At 36.0% G+C, this 20,348-nt stretch overlaps 1 protein-coding gene and 1 pseudogene across 1 annotated transcript in view; both read left to right on the forward strand.

Moving 5' to 3' along the window:
* Positions 1 to 10,979, forward strand: part of LOC113082450 (tetratricopeptide repeat protein 28-like) — a 149,753-nt gene extending 138,774 nt beyond the window's left edge. The window contains exons 13-23 of the mRNA XM_026254088.1: positions 1,738 to 1,882; positions 2,672 to 2,851; positions 3,553 to 4,061; positions 4,838 to 5,085; positions 5,298 to 5,422; positions 6,336 to 6,567; positions 7,228 to 7,304; positions 7,473 to 7,496; positions 7,658 to 7,787; positions 7,868 to 7,975; positions 8,892 to 10,979. Of these exons, the coding sequence (XP_026109873.1) occupies positions 1,738 to 1,882; positions 2,672 to 2,851; positions 3,553 to 4,061; positions 4,838 to 5,085; positions 5,298 to 5,422; positions 6,336 to 6,567; positions 7,228 to 7,304; positions 7,473 to 7,496; positions 7,658 to 7,787; positions 7,868 to 7,975; positions 8,892 to 10,492 (3,379 nt within the window). The 3' untranslated portion in view covers positions 10,493 to 10,979. The remainder of the gene's footprint in view (positions 1 to 1,737; positions 1,883 to 2,671; positions 2,852 to 3,552; positions 4,062 to 4,837; positions 5,086 to 5,297; positions 5,423 to 6,335; positions 6,568 to 7,227; positions 7,305 to 7,472; positions 7,497 to 7,657; positions 7,788 to 7,867; positions 7,976 to 8,891) is intronic.
* A 1,083-nt stretch (positions 10,980 to 12,062) lies between these two features.
* LOC113082451 (phosphatidylinositol transfer protein beta isoform-like) lies at positions 12,063 to 19,913 on the forward strand (annotated as a pseudogene).
* Positions 19,914 to 20,348: the final 435 nt, after the last annotated feature.

Genomic DNA, 20,348 nt, shown 5'->3' on the forward strand with positions numbered 1-20,348 from the left:
AAGACGGGGTCAGAGCGGTCATCATTAGAGCCCTGCTCATCATTAAGAGCTCTCAGCGCCACACATCTCTCTACAGTACATTCATTAAAACAAAGAGCCGTCCCCGAGGGGCCGTTCACTCCTCATCTGCCCTAATGAGCAAGTGTCACCGCGTTAAACTAACAGTTCAGCCAACAATGACTCACTCACCTTTAAACCTGTTTCACTCTATTCACAAGCAAAGAGACTTTTTGAAGAGTATCCTGCTCTTTTAAGTGCACCATATGATAGATTTGTGTGAGGTATAGACACAAATGCATGTGTTTTATTCACCGAAAATACACATACCATAAGGGTTCATGAGACAAGTAATGATTCAAAGATTCATTAAAAAGATCCAACTCAGAACAATGATTCATTAACGAATCAGGTATTAAAGAATTCTTTTGAATCAGATCTTTAGAATAAGTGTGAATGATTCATTCACTGACCTGGATTCACTCAAAGTAAAATTATCAGTGAACTTAAGTTTTTTATTTTTATTTTTATATTGCTATTGGGATATAGTGCATCTATATTTAGTAGTATTTTCACATTTATTAATAATTTAAATTATCATTTATTTTTATATTTTCAGTTATTATTTTCATTTTAGTTTATCTTGTGTGCTTCTTTTTTAATTTTTTAGCCAGTTTTTTTTTCGGTCGATGTTCACTTTCGATTGTGAATTAGCATTTATTTTTATATTTTCATTTTAAGTTTTAGTATTTTTTGTGTTTTTGATTTTTATAGTTTTTTTTTCCTCCCAGTTTTTGTTTTAATAACTGTAGTATCTCAACGTAACTTTATTTTACCTATTTCAAATCTCCAATAAACAGCTATATGATAAATAACACTAATGATTAATTAATTATTACATTTCACAAAAGATATTAATAACAATACACAATTCCTCTGCCAAGAATAGTTAATAGTGAAATGTTGTAAACACACAATAAAAATAATAATAACAATATAATAATAAGTATTATTATTATTATTATTATTGTAATATTATTATATATTATTACTTATATATAATACATAATAATAACAATTATTATTGTTACTAATAATTAATAATATGAATAATAATTGTTATTATTAATTGGTATAAAATATAACACTTTATTATTCTTAATTATTCTAATAATAAAAATAATCATTATTATTATTATTTGAATACTTAATAATAATTATTATTGTTATTATTATTTGTATTTAGTATACAGTAAAACACTATTCAATATTCTTAATTACTCTAATAATAATAATTATTTGTCATTAGTATAAAGTATAGCATTATTAATTTTACTAACAATAATTATTATTATTTTTGTAACACATCTGGCAACTTGTGTATTTTATTTAAGTTGATTTCTGAGTAAACATGAACATGTCTCTGGATTAGTACAAACTCTTTATTAAAAATGAGTGCTACTGTTTTTCAGGTGTACATCGCCATCTAGTGTTTCAGTTTCATATGACTCAGAGTCTGAGGTGGTGGGATATGGCTTCATCCGTCACATACTGTTTCTATGAAGATAGAGTATACTGTAAACATACTCTATTTCCAGTGTGATGAATGAGCTGGATGCAGCATCTCTTTCCTGACTTATCTGATCCGACTGAAATCACTGCATACTGCTTGCCTTGCAGTTCTAGCTGTACAGTATGTTCTGCGCAGCACACATCAGTGTGTTTGTGCTGTTTTTTCAGGAGTTGTCAGAGTATGACGAGTCTCTTCAGTAACACGGTGTCTCCGGTGAAGGAGGGCTCCTCGTCTCTGTCCCGCCGCACCAGTGCGCTCAGCAAACCCCCGCTACGAGCCCTTTACGACCTGCTCATCGCCCCGATGGAGGGGGTACGACTGCACTCACACTTCACTCATGTTCCATAAAGAATTACATTGATTAGTAATAACACTCACAGTAAATAAGTTGTCCAATAAGTGATAGTTCATTAATTGGTTTGTGTGTATATATATATATATATATATATATATAGCATTTATTATATATTTAATGTGGTACCCAGTGTATTTTTATTTTTTTTACTTAATCAGAATCAGAATCCGAAAGAGCTTTATTGCCAAGTATGCTTCCAGTACACAGAGACAACAACACACAGACAAAAATAAAAAAATAAAATTGCAAATAAATAAGTGTATAAACAATTGTGCTATAAATGATAATGGAGTAGGATTGAGTTAGATGCAAGGATGTACTAGGATGGAGGGGTAACAAATAAATATAAGGATATTGCACTTTTTTATTGCATAAGTGGGGAACATTTAACTGTTCATGATGTAGATTGCCTGGGGGAAGAATCTGTTCTTGTGTCTGACTGTTCTGGTATTTGCGGCTCTGAAGCGCCGGCCAGATGGCAAAAGTTCAAAGATGGAGTAACTTGGATGTGAGGGATCCAGAGTGAGCCCTTTTCATCACTCTGGATGTATGCAGTTCTTGAAGGGTGGGCAGGGGAGCACCAATAATCCTTTCAGCAGTCCGGACCGTTCTCTGTGGTCTTCTGATGTCTGACCATTCTGTTGGCCATTCTTTAATTTTTAAAGCCATTTTCTGATGTATCCAATATTTATTGAGATTCTCGGTGTAGTTTTGAGTGTTTAAGGTGATTTTTCTGTCTCTCTCAGGGTCTGATGCACTCCAGCGGTCCGGTCGGCAGACACAGACAGCTGGTTCTGGTTCTGGAGGGAGAGTTGTATCTCATCCCGTTTGCTCTGCTGAAGGGAAGCTCGTCTAATGAGTATCTGTACGAGCGGTTCAGTCTCATCGCCGTCCCGTCCATCGGCAGTCTGGGGAGCACAGCTAAAGTAGGCACACCTCTGACACACATATCATTATTTTGATATTTTGATATTTTAATATGAGCTTTTATATTTTAATTTTAGTAATTTGATGTGCTTTTTTAAAATATTGTTTTATATAAATTTCTGTTCACCTTTAATGTATATCTTTTTCAGTTTCAGTTTTACTAATCTTAGAAATAAAATTGGTTTTGCTTTAATAATTTTTTTAATATGTATTTTTCTGATCCTTTCGTTTTATTCATGATGAAAATTTACAGGATTATTGAAAAAAAAAAAATTTTTCAGGTGATATATTTCTAATTAGCTTTGACCTGTGTTTCTTTCAGTTTTAGTTTGTCATTTTGGTCCTTTACTCTATTTCATTTATTTTATTTCAGCTAGTTGCCAAAGCAAATGTTCTTTTTTCACAAAAACTATTTTAGTAGTTTCCACTGATATATACTACTTAGTGCCTGATGGTCTCTTGGTTAATTTCACAGATTAATAAAGCAATAAAGCACATGAGATATGATAATGATACAATGATTTACTGTGATTAATGAGTGTGGTTTGCTTTGACACGATGGAGAAAAGTGGTATATTCAGTGTAGTTTAGATTCACAAGTGCCTTAATGCTTTTTTAAGCGAGCATCAGCAACATGCCAAACATTAGTTTAACCTTACTTGTTTTTGCCCACAAACTCACCTGGTCTTTGTCACTTCAGATTCATCCTCGGCGGACCGGTCCGGTTCTGTGTAATGGAGGAAGCTCCATGGCTGCAGTGGTGGGGAATCCTCGGCTGCCGCCGTCAGTGATGGACCGCTGGCTTTGGGGTCCGATGCCCACCGCTGAAGAGGAGGCTCACATGGTGGCTGATCTCCTGGGCTGTCAGCCGCTGGCCGGTCCCGCTGCCACCAAGGAGCGGGTCATGAATGCCCTTACGCAGGCCGAGTGCGCCCACTTCGCCACGCACATCTCCTGGAAGCTGGCGGCTCTGGTCCTCACACCCAGCCAGGACAGCGGCTCTGGACCGGCGCCAGCGGCTCCCAGCGGAGCGGCAGGAGGAGGAGAGAGCGGAGGCAAATCTAACTACACCATCCCAGAGAGTCTGCATGTGCCGGACGACGCCAGCGATGCCGAAAGCATCTGTGACAGCCCCCCGCTGCAGGAGTTCCTGCTCACCGCAGCCGACATCCTCGACCTCAGGCTGCCCACAAAACTAGTCGTGCTGGGGTCAGTACAGATAATATTGGATAATATTTTCAATTAGCTTTTGGTTTGTTTGTTTGTCTTCATTTTAGTTCATGTTTTAGTAATTTTGTTGCATATATATATATATATATATATATATATATATATATTTCTTTTTATTTATTTATTTATTTATTTTTATTTATTTTTTTATTTTTTTTTGTGAGAATTATTATTATTTTTTTTTTTTTTATTACATAATGTGAAGCAAATTTGTTCTAACCTTTTTGTTTTATTTCATCTAAATATTTTTGTTTAGGTTTAAATAAAAACAGATAATTAATTTAATTTAATTACTTTTTTAACTTATTTTTTATTTATTTATTCTAAGCAAAATTAATTATGTTTTAATTTATTCATATTTTAATGAATTCATTTAGGTATTTTTTTATACGTAATTAATATAATTCACTTTCTTTGAATTCATGTAATTCATTAAGTCATTCATAATTCATTTATTCATTTATATATATATATTGCAATACCGCTGTGCATATAGTACTTTATATAACTGCTGTATATAAAAAATATAGTATTATATAACAAAGTATAAAATGTTATTGTAACGTGTACATTATTTCTTTGTGTGCGAGTACTGTTATCCTATTATACAATCAATCTATACTTTTGTACATGCTGCCCACTCTCGGCTATGCATCAGCATTTTCATACATATCTTCTATTGAAGATAATAGCTTCTTTATTCCAGTGAATAACTGCTCCATGATGCTGATAGAGTGTGTTTTCATGCCCTGCAGCTCGTACCAGGAGTCGGACAGTAAAGTAACGGCGGATGGTGTGGTGGGTCTGACCAGGGCTTTCCTGGCGGCCGGAGCTCAGTGTGTGCTGGTGTCTCTGTGGCCGGTTCCCATCGCCGCGTCCAAGATGTTCATCCACGCGTTCTACAGCGCTCTGCTCAACGGCACCAAAGCCAGCGCGGCCCTCGCAGACGCCATGAAGTCCGTCCAGAGCAGCAAACAGTTCTCACACCCCTCCAACTGGGCAGGTATGATCACAGCCGTATTGAAACATGTGCAGTACATAAGCAAATCAAACTGTGGTGAACACTATATACATGTGCAGTGATGTCATATAGTATACTACTACTGCATACTGTCACATGTCACTTTAATATAGTAGTAGGCAGTATTGAGTACAAAGTGGCTATTTTTAAGACTTGTTTGCTGTTCTCCTCATGATTTGAATATGTCTCCACAGGCTTCATGCTGATTGGCTGTGACGTGAAACTGAACAGCCCGTCGTCTCTGATTGGTCAGGCTCTGGCTGAGATCCTGCAGTATCCAGACAAAGCCAGAGATGCCCTCAGGGTTCTGCTGCACCTGGTGAGAAACACACACCAACTTTACCAGGACCACTGGCCTGATTTATATTCACTGAGAAGTCATATATGTGTATATAAAATTAAATACATATATAATATAAATTACATAGAGTAGTGTATGTAATTGTTTGAGGGTATAGTCTGTATGTTAAGTGTTATGTCTATTCATATCAGTTGTTTTTTAATTATTATTTTAAATATTGTAATGTTTATTTTGATCTATTATATAGTATTTTATATGCTTTTGTTAAAAAGTATAAAATATAATATATTTGATTGTGTGCTTGTCAGTTATTATTGAATTTAATTATCAAAATTATTTTTTTATATAGTATTACTTTAGTATAGTTCATTTTATGTTTGTAAGTATTATGTAATTATATTTAATTTGATATATAATGTGCATATAGTATTTATAAGTGTGTGTACATTGTATAAAATATATCAGTTATTATTTTATACCATTATATAATACGTGTATATAGTAATATAGGAGCTATATATATATGTATATATATGATGTTACAGTAAAAAAGTGGTATCATATATTTTACAGAATTAAATATAAATATATATATGTGCAATTATATTTATGAATTAATAATCATAATATATATATATATATATATATATATATATATATATATATATATATATATATATATATATATACACATTATAACACACACACACACACACACATACATATATATATATATATTCAGTATATTCAGTAAATCTATATACAAAGTTTGGTCACAAAATATATATTAAAAAATATTTTATTTGTGTTTGATAGGTGTCATATTCAGTTGAAAATATGGAAAAAGTAGTAACAGACAATAAGTAATAATATCCAGTTTTTTTTTTTGTCAGGTTTAAACAAATCATCTGTGTCTGTGTGGCTCCCCCAGGTGGAGAAATCTCTCCAGCGCATCCAGAACGGCCAGAGGAACTCCATGTACACGTCCCAGCAGAGTGTGGAGAATAAGGTGGGCGGCGTGCCGGGCTGGCAGGCTCTGCTGACCGCGGTGGGATTCAGGCTGGACTCGGCTGGAACGGGACTCCCTGCGGCGGTCTTCTTCCCCACCGCTGACCCCGGAGACCGACTACAGCAATGCAGCACCACCCTACAATCACTGCTGGGTACGACACGCTGACACATGCATTAACTATTAAAGAACAAGAGTATGGAGGATAAAGATTACCAACCCACAAAATTGTGTTTAATGTGTGAAATGATTAAACAAGTGAGAACGGGAAAAGTAAAATGTGTAAATTCTCACTTATTTGTCATTGGAAACTTGACTTTAAGACTTATTTTTGCATTTCTTTTTGTAAGTGATTCAGCGTTGATCTGAACTTATGCATCTCCGTTTATGGGTGAACTTTGACAAAACTATCCACAAATAATGTTTTTTTTTTTTTTTCACAGCATGAGTTCAGATCAGTGAGTCCTCAGTTGAGGAATCAGTTCCAAAACCAAAACAAAAACAGTGCTAATTGAGAGAAAACAAGTTGACAAAAAGATAGAATCCAAGATTTGGTGATTAATTACATTTATATTTACATTTAGCAGCAATTTTATCCAAAGCGACTTACAATGCATTCAGGCTACTTTTTTTTTACCAGTATGTGTGTTCCCTGGGAATTGACTGCTTAAGCAATGCTCTACCACTGAGCCGAAACACATAATAAAGCATAATGCTAGATTTACAAGCAACTTTTTGACTGGGAACAGCACATTAGGAGGATTTTCAGCACATCACAAGGGTTTAAAGAGTTATTTGTCCTTCGTGTTCACAGGTTTACCTCCTCCTGCTCTACAGGCGCTGTGTAAACTGATCACAGCGTCAGAAACCGGAGAACAGCTGATCAACCGGGTAAGATGTCACAGCATGTATCAAGAACACACTTTACTTTGCTTTAAGTGATCTGTCCTGTGCTCATGCATCTGATCTGTGCGTAACTACACTGCTGTATTATTGAGATGCTCAGGTTTGCTCTTTAACAATCCTCTTTCCTTCTCTTTCCTAAACTTATCATTGAAGGCTGTTAAAAATGTAGTGGGAATGGTAAGTGCTTAAACATCTGCTTTCGACTAACTCTAACTAACACTAATACACTACCATAAATTAACTTGCCCATGATTTTTAGCTGCTGTGTTAGTTTAAATATAAATGAAATAAGCCTTTTTTGTGTTTGACATCATTAAGATCTTTCTAATTTTCCACAGCTCCATCAAGTTTTAGTTCAGCTTCAGTCTGGAGAGAAGGAGCAGGATTTCTCTCTCGCGCCCATCCAGGTGTCCATCAGCGTGCAGCTCTGGAGACTTCCTGGCTGTCATGAGTTCCTGGCCGCTCTGGGTAAGAGCAGCATCAGCACATGAGTACTGATCAAGATGCTTTCCTCCATGCTGAGGGGTCAATCTTTCTCTTTCTCTCAGGGTTTGACCTGTGTGAGGTCGGTCAGGAGGAGGTGGTCCTGAAGACAGGCAAACAGGCCAACCGTCGCACCATGCACTTTGCCCTGCAGTCGCTGCTGGCACTGTTCGGTGAGCATCACTTTACCCTCACATAGTTAATCACATCAACAAAACTGATTCATTCATTGTAAAGGTTTTTAAATTAGAATTTTGTCATTGATACTAAAGTCAAGAAAAGGGCTGTTTTAATGGAATTAGCTTTAAATGGAGCTATTATTTACGTCTACTCAAAGAAGCTGTTATTTTTTTACATCTTACACACTTGTAATTTGAAGTTCTTTACATAAAAATTATTTTCCAATAATCTTAATGATGCTTATGGAAATTCATGTTATTTATTTTCATAATAAAAAGATGCAAAAAAATTATAATAATTACTATGACTAAAACAAAATAAAAAATTAGGTTAAAATATATGTATACTATACTTCCATTATACAACCATGCTACACTAATAAAAAAAATGCACAATCTATTTGACAAAAAATGCAGTGTGTTGTAATAATTTCACAAACTATATATTAATTAATTATTTTGAAGAAAGTCTGTCAATTATATAAATATGCATGTGGTACTAATAAATTATTTATCACTATTATATAGGTAAAAATATAAATTATTTACAATTATATTATTTGTAATAATAGTCATTAGAGTATAAAACAAATATTATTGGTATTTTCCCACCAGTAAAATTTCAATATCTACACACCCTAAGTTTTTTTTTTTTTTTTTGATTAATTTAAACTTTTGACTTTAAAATTAGCAAAAATTGTTTTGACTAAATAAATGGGCAAAAAACAATATACTGTTTACGCTGTATTTCCATTGTATATACAGTACAATACTGGAAAAGAAATTATAATATTATCTAATTTCATTAATTGCATGCCATATATATATATATATATATATATATATATATATATATTTAAAACATGTAACACTTGACTTTATAATAATTGCACTTTAATGTTCTCCTCAGACTCTACTGAGCTGCCGAAGCGTCTGAGTCTGGACAGTTCATCGTCTCTGGAGTCTCTGGCCTCGGCACAGTCTGTGTCCCACCAGCTGCCTATGGGTTACCCCAACCCTCCCTTCTCCCCTCCATGCCCTGACAGTCTGGCATCTGATGCCATCTCCGTCTACAGCCTGAGCTCCATCGCCTCTTCCATGAGCTTCCTGTCCCGTCCCGAAGGCGCGTCTGACTTTATCAGCCAGCGCTCGCGGCAGCAGGAACTAGAGAGGCATCGAGGTGGAGCCGGGCTTTTCGCATCCCACCGGCACACGTCGGTGCCCCGCAGCCGCTCATCTCCACATGGAGCTGTGGGAGGGCATGATGATGAAGAGTATGAAGGATACAGTATAATCAGCAGCGAGCCATTGGGTGGCCAATGTGACACGCTCCCTCGTCCAACGAACCACAGGAACCATCGAGGTGCGGCGCGCGGTGGGACAGGCAGGGGTTACGCAGTGTCCGTGTCCTCCAGGGGAAGCGTCAGCACCCCAACGTCCCCTGTCAAAGCCACCCTGGTTCCCAGTCCCAACTCGCCCTTCCAGAAGGTCGGGAAGGTGAGTAGCTCCGACACGGGCGAATCCGATCAGTCCAGCACAGAGACGGACAGCACTGTGAAGTCCCAAGAAGAACGTACCCCCGGAGCAGCTCTGGACCCACAGGAACTGGCACAGAAGATCCTGGAAGAGACGCAAAGCCACATGCGGGCCGTCGAGACTTTGCAGAGAAGCACTGGGAGTGTCCCGCTGGGTGACGGGATGGGCAGCGGAGGCCCCCCGACTCCAACTGGAGGCTCTGCCTTCCGTTCTTCGGAGACGAGCGCATTCAGTCGCCCTAGTAGCCGGGCAAGCATCAAGGCGCAGTCGTCTCCACTCTCGACACGCCCCAAACCGCCTTCCCGTACATCATCCCTACAGAAGGTCAGCTCAGGATACAACAGCCCTGCCACGTCAGAGACATCCCTAAAGGAAGGTAGCCAACCGTCCCCAACTACTGACAGTCATGCCCAGTTTAAACTCAAGTATCCCAGCTCACCCTACAGCGGCCACATCTCCCGCTCGCCCAGCAACGTCTCACCCAGCTCGGGCCACCAGTCTCCGGCTGGTAGCGCACCCTCTCCCGCGTTGTCCTACTCCTCGACGGGCTCGACGCGCTCCAGTCCGGCGGACGCCCCGGATATCGACCGACTCAGATTGGCTGCTATTGATGAAAAAGTCCAAGCGATCCACAATCTCAAAACCTTCTGGGCCAGTGCGACCCAACAGCAGCACTCGGGACCAATGCGGGCGCTTCGCGGTGGGAAGCTGAGCACTGCCAAACGAGATGTCCTGGGCCTTCTGAACCTCTCGCCTCGGCATGGCGTGACAGGACAGGATACGCCCGGCCAAGACGTGGCACTCGAGCACCGAAATCCACCCAACGGCCATCGTAAGATCGATCCCAAAAGAGTCACGCCTTCTCCGACGGCTTCCACCGGCAGCAGTCCGGGGTCGCATCCCATCAGACTGCCTTCAGGGAACGGGTACAAGTTCCTTTCGCCGGGACGGTTCTTCCCTTCGTCTAAATGTTGAGATTCTGTGTGACTGGCTTCTCTTGAGTATTTATAACTCTTGAAAACAGTGAAAAGGACAGTCTGGGTGAGGAAGTGCACATTCCCAGAAGCCTCAAACTGCCTACTGTTTTATTTTCCGTGCAGAGAGCATATAATCCTTATGCTTCCAACTACACTGTAAAGGACCGTTTATATATGCAGACTGATCTTAGACTTGCGCAAGGCATGTCAGACAAAAAAAGAAGAGATTATACCAAAATGGTATTTCAAAAAAAGACAAAAAGGCTCGCTGTTTGTGTTAGTGAAAATGATGCGGCTTTGACTGGTTTATTTCTTTTTGTTTTCTTTTTTATATATATATATATAATTATTGTTATTATTATTATTATTATTATTATGGATGGTAATTGTTATTACAGTTATTTGTTTTGTAAATTAAATCAACGTTTTGCAATCAGTATTATACGTTTTTATATTGTTAAAGAAGCAAACCATGCACAAAAAAAGTTGAAAAAACATTTTCATATTTTTATTGAGATGGTGACGATGCACCTGACATGACTTCTATGTGAATTGAGTGTCATTATTACAGCATGGGTTCTCTTGCTCTCCAGTGAATCAGTGTCTTTTTATCAGAGATTTTGCATATGTGGACTCTCATACAGACATATCTCAGTCATTTCTCAGTAAAATGATCTCAATAAAAAGTTTAATTTACTCCCTTGTGGTGGTCTGCTATTCATTTTAATATTACTAGATAACAAAATGGAAAGATTATAATAGCTTCATAAATAAAAAAAATAATTATGGGTGGAGCCCACAATACATAAATAAGCAAGCAATATATTTTTTAATTATTTAAATTATTTATAACCAACTATTTTATTACAAATCACTTTCCACAGTATTTTTAATGATAATGTATAATGATTGTACTTTACAAATAGGTTTTTATTTTTGTTTTCATATTTCTATGCAATTTTATCCTTATATTGATTTAAAATTCACTATATTCATAAATGTAACATTTTATTGTGCTTTAAATTATTAAAAACAAATGGGTAAAGCCCAGTGGTTTGAAGGTCTTCTCTGAATCATGGTTAAAATGTGTGATAGTCATTATTTTTTTGCTCAGAAAATAAATAAATGAATTAATTAATAGGACTTATTCTAATGTACTAAAATAATAATAACAAAAATAAAGTTGTATTAAAACGAAAACCCCTTTTTGTCTGCACTGCAAGTCACTTTGGATGAAAGTGTAAAATCCATAATCATAAGCATAAAGTCCATGATATGGAGCAGATAGTGAAGAAAAAGCATCAAACATATGCAGCTTAAATATAAGAGAGATTGACACGGCCCTTTTCACGTTTTATTATTCCCACTTGTGTTATTTTGTAGTTTTTGACTTTATTATTATTCTAAAGTGTCACTTGATACCATACTCATGGTACAGTACTTTGTGTAAGGATAAAATCCATTACATGAATAAAATCACACATAATTGTATTTATTTATTTCCGAAAGTTTAGCGGTTTATGATTCTGTAAATCCTTTCTGAAGCTGTATTGGGCCAGTCACGTGGCTTGTGACATCAGCCGTGACGTCGGCAGGCCCGCGCGTAGCCGTTACCGGTGTAGAGAAGATGGTGCTCATCAAGGAATAGTAAGTACAAGTGTTATTTTTCCAACTTTTAAGTCAAACACTTAATTGTAAATGCGTATCTGCTGGTTCTTGACCACTTTTGGAGAGTGAAACGTGGACGCGCGGAGTTGGACTCGCACATGAGGCCCAGTCAGCTTTAGCCGCGCTAGCATGTAGCAATGTTGCTAGCTGGTATTAGCCGTTCAGATTAAACGGCACCAAATCTGACAGTTCCCTCAGACTGCAAATAACGAAAAAATAATGTATTCATAAAGTTCATATTCTCAGAAAGTGTCTGACTTTGACTTTAGCAGATTTATTATCACAAAAAAATTTCACGTTGTAGTAAAAGCTCGCTTTTTAGTGCCGTTTTGTTGTTGTTGTTTTGCCGGTTGTGTATCAATGACTGCAAAACACATTGACACTCCACCAACTTTTGAGTCAATCTGAGTAAAACTTTCTAGATTATATCTTAACATTTACCTAAGAAATTTTGTCAACGTCTTATAACGACTAATTTAGTTTAGCATTTAAATGAACACACAGCGACCTAAAGTTCATTCTATTAAACACGTTAATGTCAGCAGGTTGGTCTATTTTGATTAAACTTTGACAAATTAGCCTGTGGCTTGACAACCCGTTTGGTTTACCTTGTTAACCACTTAATCTAATGTTATTCACTTGTGTGATTTGGTTATTTTTAGGCATTTTCAGTATTAGACATTCTTTGATGCATCTAAATTGGATTTAAAGTCAATTTGCAGTCATTAATTTCCAACCTGTTCTTGTTTCCTATCAGGTTTTATCTTTCTTTTCTCTAGGGATCTAGTTATCACATTTTAATTAGGTTCTCATTTGTAGCACAGGACATGACATGTCTGAAAACAGTTGCTGTATAGCCTTTAATCTGAGAGATCGGATCAAGATTATGTCACAATGTGCCACATTATGATGTCCAGCACCTTTTAACCTTCTCTGAAGGTTCAGACTCAGAGTATCCACCCTTTAAGAGAATGCAAATGTGAGCAGCCCTAATCACGTTGTGCAGCGATGCAACGGGTTTGCATGAGTTTTATTTCAGAAAACTCACTGCCAAAGTTTCTACCGTTTCTCTACTAGGTTTAAATGGTGAAATGTTCTAGAAAAAAAAGTCAAGTAGAAATTTCTGCCTCAGGAGGTTTATAGGGGAGTTTCCGTATTGAGTAGTTGAGTAATATAGAAACTATTTCAGGTTTTCTTTTTTTTTCTTTTTTAAAGGGTTAGTTCATCAAAAAATGAAAATGATGCCATTAATGACTCACCCTCATGTCTTTCCAAACCCATAAGACCTCCACACTGCAATGATGCTGCTGACATGCTATCGTTGTTATTTCCAGAAAACACGTCAGCAGCATCGTGAACGCACTCACAACAGACCCGGAAGAGAAGACAATGCTGAATAAAGCTGTTATTTTTGGACCAAAATGTATTTTCGATGCTTCAACAAATTCTAACCGACCCTCTGATGTCACATGGACTACTTTGATGTAGTGTTGTCAAAAGACCCGGTACTTCGGTACCAAGTCGGTACTAAGAAAATGAAAATGTGACGGTACCAGGTTTCTTTAAGTACCAAAGTACCCAGTCAACCCTGTTCTTGACGCATACAGCGCTATGATTTCCGCGAAGCAGAAAATGCGGATGGAATCTCAAAATCCAGTCGTGAAAATGAAGCTTACATTTTAAAATGGAAAGTCACGGAATTTGTTAAAGTTAGCATAAATTAATCAAATCAAATCTACATATGGACCAGTGTCTGTAAATGTTAATCCGCAAAATTTGGTTGAAATATGAATCCTGCATGTTCTGCACGTCTCTGTGTGAATGAATGAATGGTTGAACTGAACATAGACTGAAGCGCGTGACGCTTGCAGTAATTTCAGCATCTGTCGTCTCAGTGAAGACATAAATACATAAACTACATCACCAGAGGCACTTCACTAGCATTTTACCATTTCAGTGTCACGGTATTGTGCTAGAAATATTACTATTATTTAGTAGAGTGTATGTGATACTGCTACTACTGTTGAAAAAATTTATAAAACTTATATATATATAATTAAGTATACTGTATATCTGTGTTTAAAATTCTCATTGGCTATCAACACATTTTATTCATATTATAAAATATATAAACTAGGGATGTATCATTTATCATTTCCATGATCAATCATTGTTTAAATTAACGATCTCCAGCAACATGTTTTTTTTTCTCACTGCAGCAACTCAGAGCATGTTTCTTACTCTTTATGCTGGCTAAAGCACATTTGTTTCAATCGATAAGAATAATCAGATTACACTACCAGTAAAAAGTTTTTGAACAGTAAGATTTTTCATGTTTTTAAAATGTTTTTTTTATTTATTACTTTTTTTGTATAATGTTGTTCTTTTAAATAATTATTCTGCTCACCAAGCCTGCATTTATTTGATCCAAAGTACAACAAAAAATGTATATGAATTATACTATTTAAAAATGTATATGAATTATATATGAATAAACAATGAATTAATATTTAAAATTGTTCTTAATATTAACAAACAAATTGTGAGAGCGAATGTGAAATTTGAGTAATATTCTTGTTGTCCATTGATTTTAGCATTTGTCACTGAAAGAATCAGCCACTAAAATAGAGTATTTTATTAATGTATCAGTGGTGGAGTTCGATAATTATAATGATTTGTGTGTGTGAAATGTTTTCTTTTGTTTATTAATTGTTGTTTTTTTGTTTGTTTTTTTCAGTCGTGTGGTCTTGCCATGCTCGGTGGAAGAGGTGAGTACATTTTTTACAATTACTCCCAAGTCCTAATAAGTTAAAAATGGACCGTAAATGTGCTGCATTACTTTGACCTTGAAAACCAGTGGAGAGCCACATTTCTTGTGGTATAATAACGCTGATGTGTTATTAATTCCATTAGCAACACCAGTAGCAGCATCAGGCGGCTGCATCTGATGTTTCTCTAGAGTTCAACATCACAGCATTCACACAAAACTCCAGCGTTTTGAACTCGTCTGGCATGTTGAGGATTTGATCAGAGCAACAAGGACGAGATAAAGCATGTCATGCATGTAGAACACACTCAACCTCAGGGAACGTTTGAGTCTTGTGCTCTTTTGAGAGAAGCAATCTTGATGCTTGCTTGATTGGCATTGTTTGATTTTTTTGCATTTAGGGTACCATTGATTCGTAGCATACAGTCAGACTACTTTTGTGAAGTTCTTTTGCAGCCAGACGGCTGTCAAGCAGACTGTTTTTAGGTGATCTGAGTTGCAGATATTCATTTCCTATGTGATACACGGATACAAGGATCCTCTTTCAGAAAAACACACTCTAGGGCTCCGTTCTATAATCTAGTGAGCTTCCTTCAGTGCTTGCATTTTATGGCATCATATTTACGCTTAATGCTTTTAGCAGAATGCAAGTCCAGAATGCACTGCAACAAGCTCAGTGAGAAATAAATCATATTTATTTTGACTTGGTTTTTTATTTTATTTTTGTATTTTCATTTGAGTTTTAGTTAAAATTAGAGTTTTGTTGTTTGTTTTTGTAATTTGTTAGTTTATGGGTTTGACTTTTAAATGTCTAGTAGTGTTATCTATCTTAGTTTAATAAAGATACTATTGTGTTTTATTTTGGTTTAGTTTTAAATATATATATATATATATATATATATATATATATATAATATATATATATATATATATATATATATATATATATATATATATATATATATATATATAAAAATTTTTTTTTTTTTTTTTTTTTTTTATATTAGTTCAAATAGTAGAATTTTTGTTTTGCTTTAGGGATGGTCATTTCGGTTAATTTTCCCGCCTGACAGCCACTGCTCGTTATTCGAATGTTAACCGTTAACTGATAAGAATAGAATGTTAAATTAGTATTAAATAACTAATAGAATGGATAAGTGTCTGTTACCCATTAAGAAAAAATTTATAATATATATACATTGGGATGACCCCCCCTCCCCCCACCCGGTCTCCTTCAAAATTTAAATTTGATAATCTGGCCCTCAAATGAAAATAATTGACTAGCCCTGCTCTAAGGCATCAATCAGTCACACAATGCAAAGCGTCGTCTTCATGTCTGGAACTGCTGGAAGCGACATATTTTAATTATACGAGAGCTGTTAAATTCCACAGACTCTGATCTGAGTGCGTTTCCTATATGAAGTCTGTAGGGTTTGTGTATTCATGCATGTGACACCGCTAGTTTAAAGTTATTAAGTTTACTTAATATTAACAGGTAAGATAAAAAAAAAATCAAATTAATTTAAATTTTAAAATTAAAAATGTCTTTCTAAGAGGAACTTTTAGGTCTTAGGTAGCATATAGATGATCACAAAGACACGGACTAAACCAGTGTTATTTTGTATAATTGAGATAGTGTTACAGTTTTTATTAATATTTTGAATACATTTTAGTAAAAAAAAAAAAGTAATTTTTAATTTTAGTTACTTTTTGTGTGTTACTCTTTTTTTTTTGTACATTTTCTATAGTGTGTTTCTATTTTATTTCAGTTAATTTAATACATCAAGTTAAAGTAAATAAAAACAAGATGTTTCCTTGACATCTAGCTGAAATAAAATAAGCTTTTTATGCTTTATTTTAAGAAGATTTTATCTTGTTTTACATTACCAGGGTTATTATAGTAAACTAACATGAAGCTAAAACTAAATTAAATGTTTAAAATAGTTTCATTAAGTGAAATAAAATAATGATATAAATTAAACTTTTTATTTTTAGCTTGTTGTCAAGGCAGTATTTCTCATTTTAATTTAGTTTGACTTGATATACCAGTATAACTGAAATAAATGGTCAAGGAAGAACTATACTATAAAGTAACACTGCAAGGAATATATATATATATATATATATATATATATATATATATATATATATATATATAGTTTAAGTTAACTATAATAGTCCTGGACTAAACTAAAGTTTTAGATTTTCATAAGCTATTCATAGGGTTCATAAGAGAGGTTAATAGTCACCTTTTATTCGGTTTTAAGTGCAGTTTTGCTTTGATCGTCTGTAGCATCTGATCTATCAAACCTCACCCTTTTCTCTGCTCTCTGCCGTTGCAGTATCAAGTTGGGCAGCTTTTCTCTGTGGCTGAGGCCAGTAAAAACGAGACGGGTGGTGGAGAGGGCATTGAAGTGCTGAAGAACGAACCATATGAGAAGGAGGGCGAGAAGGGGCAATACACACACAAAATCTACCACTTAAAGAGGTAAAGAAGAGCCAATGGCTTGGTTTTATTCTGTACACCAAGATAAGTTCACTAAACTTTAATAGTATTGTCACGTTAGTAATTTTCTGTAATTGCTGAAGTGTTTTTTAATTCTTGATACTAACACCACGTACGGTTAAGTAATGTCATATGTGAAACATCTCAAGTTTTTTGCAGCACATTATCAGATGACAAACTATTAAACTTAATGCAAAGCTGTAAATAATTACTCTGGCTTTGCTTCATTGCTCTTGTGTTTTGCGTTCGTCTAGTAAAGTGCCGGGCTTTGTGAAGATGATCGCACCAGAGGGGGCGTTAGTTTTCCACGAAAAAGCCTGGAATGCTTATCCATACTGTCGTACGAGTGAGTGGAAACCTTTTCATCTGTTATACCACACGATCCGTCACTATCATATTATTATTGAATACAGCAATATGTAATGAGTTACATATTGGCACAGATGTCATGCGTATACAGTGTTTTTTGATTGTTTCACAAAGTTCTCACAATGTGCTGTTTGGTAAAGAATTAGGCTGGAAACATACTCAGCAAGTATGCAAACGCAGACATGATTACTCAACCAAAGCATAGAGCTAAACTGTATTGTTTGTTGTTTTTGATAGCTTGTCATATAAAAGTGTTATTTTTTATTTATTTTTAACCAACATTAAGTTAAATAAATGACAGAAAGAGAACTGAAGAGTCTGATGCACTAAGAACGCAGTGCTTACTTGAATTGCATTATTGACGTATTTTGTAGCTATAGCGTTTTGCATTCATGTTCTCGGAGTATGTTTCGGGCCACTTTTGCATTGGTCTGTTTTGACAGTGGAAATATGAATGGTTTATTATTTCACCTGATTATTTTTCTTCTTTTATTTTTGCATGCCGCTCCATTCTCCTCAGTTGTGACTGTAAGTACGAAAACTAGCTATTTTTATGACTGTATACTAACCTGTAGTGCATGGTCATTTACTATGAAGTGCCTGCAGTTTGCATCAATGGAAAAGTTGTTTTAATCGAGCCAAACATTTAATTGATTCTAATGGGTATGAATTGACACAGTTACCTTAAAAAGTATTTAGATGCAATTGTAAGTGTGTGAATGAATGTTTCTATCTGCATGTCTTTATTGTTTAGTTCAAACTTGTTGTCTTTCTGTTTAAATAAATGTCACAGTATGCGATAACATTGAGGCAAGTGTGACTTAAAGCCAAAAATAAATATACTAAAACTGTATTCACCCTCAGGCCATCCAAGCTATAGATGAGCTTGTTTGTGCATCAGGACAGATTTGGAGAAATGTATCATTACAACACTTGCTCACAAGTGGATGCTCTACAGTGAATGGGTGCCGTCAGGAATGAGAGTCCAAACAGCTGATAAAAACATCACAATAATCCACACCACTCCAGTCCATCAGTTAATGTCTGGAGAAGTGCAAAGCTGTATGTTTGGTAAGAAATAAATCCATCAGGACCTTTTTTACTTCAAACCAATGGTTCTGGATTAAAATATGAGCCTATATCCATTGGAAAAAAAGTCTGAATCAGGAGAGAAATAAGCACAGCTCAAGCACTGTCTAACACGTGAAACAGTCCAAAACAGCGTCGAAACAAATATGTGGTTGGGATTTTGATGTGAGAGAACAACAGGACACTGGAGAAGTGTTTATTATGGATTATTTTAGCTTTTCACTTCACAAGACATTAACCGATGACTGGAGTGGTGTGGTTATTGTGATGTTTTATCTTGCTGTTTGGACTCTCATCTTCAACGGCACCCATTTCACTTCAAATGATTCCATTGGTGAGCACGTGATACATGCTACATTTCTCAAATCTGTTCCCATGAACAAAAAAATTCGTCTACATCTTGGATGTCTTTGGTGAGTAAAGTGCCTGAATATGTTTGGGAACACTCTGTGTATTTATTTTAGTTCAGCACACCAATCATAACGCCAGTTTACGAAGAAACTGGAGTACAGCCTTTGTACTTCCTGTTTTCTAGGAACTTGTTCCCTCCAGCATTAAAGCCAGTTTAAAAATGTGGTTTGAATCGCTCTAAAGTTGCTGGACTTCAGAATATTTGCATTGCATGTGCTGTTAAACCACAGTTTAAAGTGAATTCATGCTGCTGTTTGTGATGAAACCACATTTCATGAATGTAAACATCACTGCATCTTCTCCTCAGAATGAATACATGAAAGATGACTTCATGATTAAAATTGAAACGTGGCACAAACCTGACACAGGCTCTTTAGAGAATGTGAGTGAGAAGTTTTTTGTTATATGATGTTCTGAATGCATCTGTAATCTCATACTCAAGCTGATTTGTGTGTTTGTTTGTGCCAAATACCAGGTACATGATCTGGATCCACCACATGGAAGACAGTGGAGGTCGTGCATATCGATATAGCCGATCGGTCTCAGGTCGAACCTGGAGTGAGTTCACTTTACATCAGTCTAGAAATGCTCTGAACTTATTCTTTGTGCCTTTTAGTAGCAATACCCTCTTTGAATATAAAGCCTACAGTCCATCCCTGCTGGTCATCCTGTGGTCAGCTGGCACTACAAAAAAGAGCTATTTACCCAACCAGTTGCAACTAATTTGCATAGCTCCTGCCCTCAGCAGCAAACATTTTAAGAGTTTTTGCATTCGAGGTTATGGTTGTAGGCTAGTTGCATGTGATGTTCCCATTTGTAAGCCCTTTTGGATAAAATTAATTGGCAGAATGACTAAACGAGTCCATTGGAATATATTATTTAATGTTCAACTCAGTGCTTCTGTTAATCACTCATGAATAAACACTTATCGGCTATGCAGATAATCTTAATCTTGCAAATCAGATTTATCCACTTAGTTTAATATGTGTTTTATGTAATATTCTCTGCACAGAAAGTTTGAGGTCAGTATGATGTTTGTTGTTT

Source organism: Carassius auratus, unplaced genomic scaffold (genome assembly GCF_003368295.1).
Source record: "Carassius auratus strain Wakin unplaced genomic scaffold, ASM336829v1 scaf_tig00036091, whole genome shotgun sequence".
NCBI classification, from domain to species: Eukaryota; Metazoa; Chordata; class Actinopteri; order Cypriniformes; family Cyprinidae; genus Carassius; species Carassius auratus.